The following is a 3,111-nucleotide window of genomic DNA, read 5'->3' on the forward strand; positions in this document are numbered from 1 at the left end:
TCTTCAATCTATTTTCAAATCTGATGATTTTCCAATCCACAAAGGGTTGTCTTATACCAATAGTCTTACACGAAGAACAATGTTCTCATAGCATGCCTTCTGTGACATGTAACAGAACTGATATACTAATTCAATATTCACATAACAGTCAAATCTTCAATTGAAAAAAATCTTCAGCAGCGAAGGCAGCACATGCATTTCAAGCCAACAAACTGTATAAACCTAACAATAGAGGGGATACTGAATTAACGATAGTTCTAGTATCAAATGCAACATCAAGGGAAGTTAATGTGTTGTACACATTGTATAGCTCACTCATCGCTCAGGTACAGTTGACGGTGCGACTGATGAATTATTGGGTTTTACCATGTAAAGTATGGCAATCGCCAAGCAATCTATGTACCAGACTATCAATCAACCTAACGAGTATGCAGATGACATATCCCTGTGACTGAGTTACAACAGTATGAAGTCCAATGTAACAGAAGATTTGAGGGGAGAATGTGGGCCTGAACTCCAACAATCAAGAGGATGCAGCTGTAAATGGTTCACTAGCCTCCAGAAGCTTGTCAAGCAAGCCGGTGAACACAACAGAATCAGTCTCATTGGGCTTGAATTTGAGGAGAGCAGAAGGTACTAGGCCTTCATCTTGCAACGTGCGTGCCCGCTCTCCTGTATTTGGGGAATGCGGTAGCACACGTGACCTAGGAACAGCTGGACAGATAAGATCAAATTCCAAACCTGGCTGCTTCAAAGCATCCGCGACAAACTGCATCAGGGAAAGCAGCAGATTAACCAAAATGCTACACAACCAGTAATGAAATGAATACACAATGCTAGAAGAATATAGCTTTAAACACTACTTCCTTCGTTCCATAATTCTTGTCACAGTTTGAGTTCAAATTTGAACGAGAACCACGACAAGAATTAAGAATCGGAGGGAGTAAAATAACATTTGGATAGCCCGACATAGGCATGTGAACAACTTCATGCCTTCCACATACATAAAGACTGTTATTTACAGCTTCGCCAGTGGCCCATAAGCCAAACTCACAAACTCCAGAATTACACTTGGGAGTGTTCATGCCAATTGACAAATAATCAGTAGCACAAAATACATAGTGTATATGACAAGTTACAACTCCTAGAGTGGAATCAAATACTAAAAGATTCACCACCTCATTCTGGATTGCGAGATATACAGATGATACTCAATGGGACAAAATCATATGGACGAACAAGCATAGAGGGCAGAAGTACCTCATATAGTGAACCAGTAGCCTCCGCTGGAAGGAATACACCCTGGAGAATTACTCCATCAGGAAACTGAACTCGGATGACAGCTTGTTTGTACTTCTGTCGAGCAGCCAGTGCCTGCTTCTCCTTATATGACTTTGGAATTAGCAACCGAGATTGTTCCAGCCTTTCCCTCCTCATCTTTGCCTCATTCCTTACCTCCTCACCACTAAGTTTGTAGAAAGAATCCGGTGTATCAATTTCTGCAACAGAACTTCCAGGGACATTGAAGAATACCCGAATCTGTGAATTTATCATGGAAGTTTAATAAATTACATTTCTAAGGACATATAAATGGGATCAACAGCAAACTGCAAAATGGACAATCAATTGCACAACATAACAGAAAAAGGAGGCATCAGAGCACATATAGTCGTATATATGCTAAATTTCAGGTTTGAAAAGAAATATTCTTACAGTAATTACTAAATTCAACATGTTGAGGAAAAATAAAATAAAACAAGTGGTGAATCACAGTTTGCGGATCTGACATTTCTGCCAACAGATGCACATATATTATATCGGACGCTGATATATCCCTGCCAACTTATGCACATATATATCAGACGCTGATATATCCCAATACCATGATATGCATCTTATTGGAAGTACATGCTGGGAGCTGTGACATGTCAATTTAGCTTCTTCAATCAGAAGTTGCAACAGTTTTACCTGAACCCATACGTGATACGTCCATCCCCGCAAGTAAGATCAGATTCAAAAATAAAATCCGAATATCTGCATCTGATATATAATCAGGACCAAGTGCCAATGTTTCATTAGAACTAATTGCTCTACAATTTTTGAAATATACTCCCTCCGTCCCATAATGTAAGACGTTTTTTGACACTACATTATGGGACGGAGGGAGTACATTTTATCATTGGACAACTGTATACAATGCTTTTTTTTTGTAGCATTTGTCTTGCACGATAGAGACAACATGTAGTTTTATCTCAAACAGGAACATCATAAAGATGCCATTCCACATACTTTGTAGCAAAAAGTAACAACATTGACAAAACGCTACAATGTTCAGAACATAGAAATAACTTAATTTATGTATGAACTAAAAATTATAGGTATACAAAGGACAGGCCAAATCTTCCAAAGTGTACTGTGTACAACAATACAAAAGACAGGCCAAAACTCAAACATGAATAAGAAGTGTACGACAATATAAAAGACAGGCCAAAACTCAAACATGAATATAGAAGTGTACAGCCAAAGGAAGTATCACATTTTACATACTACTTAGTTTGCTACATTCTGACCTCCGACATATGGAGTAATATAGACTGTGCAAGTTCTGTGGAATTCCACAATATCTCATGGAAATGGTACCACATTGTTAAGACATGCCTATATATGAACATGACCGCAGAATTTATACACTGACCTCACAGAAATGGCACCACATTTTTATGATCTATTGGTGTAAGAACATCAATATTCGGTCATTTTTACTCATCACTAAGTTCAAACAAAATATATTTCTCACGAGTAAAGATGTGGCATGGGTATACCCAGAATATCAGAGTGTGGACAAACCAAACTATCCATGCAGTACAATCCAAAATATGATCATTCACATAACCAATTGATGGAGTATATTGAATTAGACGCCTGCTCACCTGACGATCAACAATCTTGTTAACCTCCTTTTGCTCATCGACTCCGCTGCGGCAGCTCTCTTTGGACTCAGACCCGGCCAGCGTCGGTAGCGGTGCCGAAGGATGGGACCTCTCAAGCAGGAGCACAGCCTGCCTGATCCCGCTAAGCCTTGCTTCGGCAGGAGTCTCGTCCATCACGGCA

At 39.5% G+C, this 3,111-nt stretch overlaps 1 protein-coding gene across 1 annotated transcript in view; it reads right to left on the reverse strand.

The window, feature by feature from the left end:
- Nucleotides 1-217: 217 nt before the first annotated feature.
- The window catches only part of LOC123111921 (plant UBX domain-containing protein 2), a gene marked incomplete in the record, with an annotated part of 3,836 nt that continues 942 nt past the window's right edge, over nt 218-3,111 (reverse strand). Inside the window, 3 exon segments of the mRNA XM_044532802.1 lie at nt 218-769; nt 1,261-1,539; nt 2,931-3,111. Of these exon segments, the coding sequence (XP_044388737.1) occupies nt 524-769; nt 1,261-1,539; nt 2,931-3,111 (706 nt within the window).

Source organism: Triticum aestivum, chromosome 5B, assembly GCF_018294505.1.
Source record: "Triticum aestivum cultivar Chinese Spring chromosome 5B, IWGSC CS RefSeq v2.1, whole genome shotgun sequence".
In the NCBI taxonomy this organism is placed as follows: Eukaryota; Viridiplantae; Streptophyta; class Magnoliopsida; order Poales; family Poaceae; genus Triticum; species Triticum aestivum.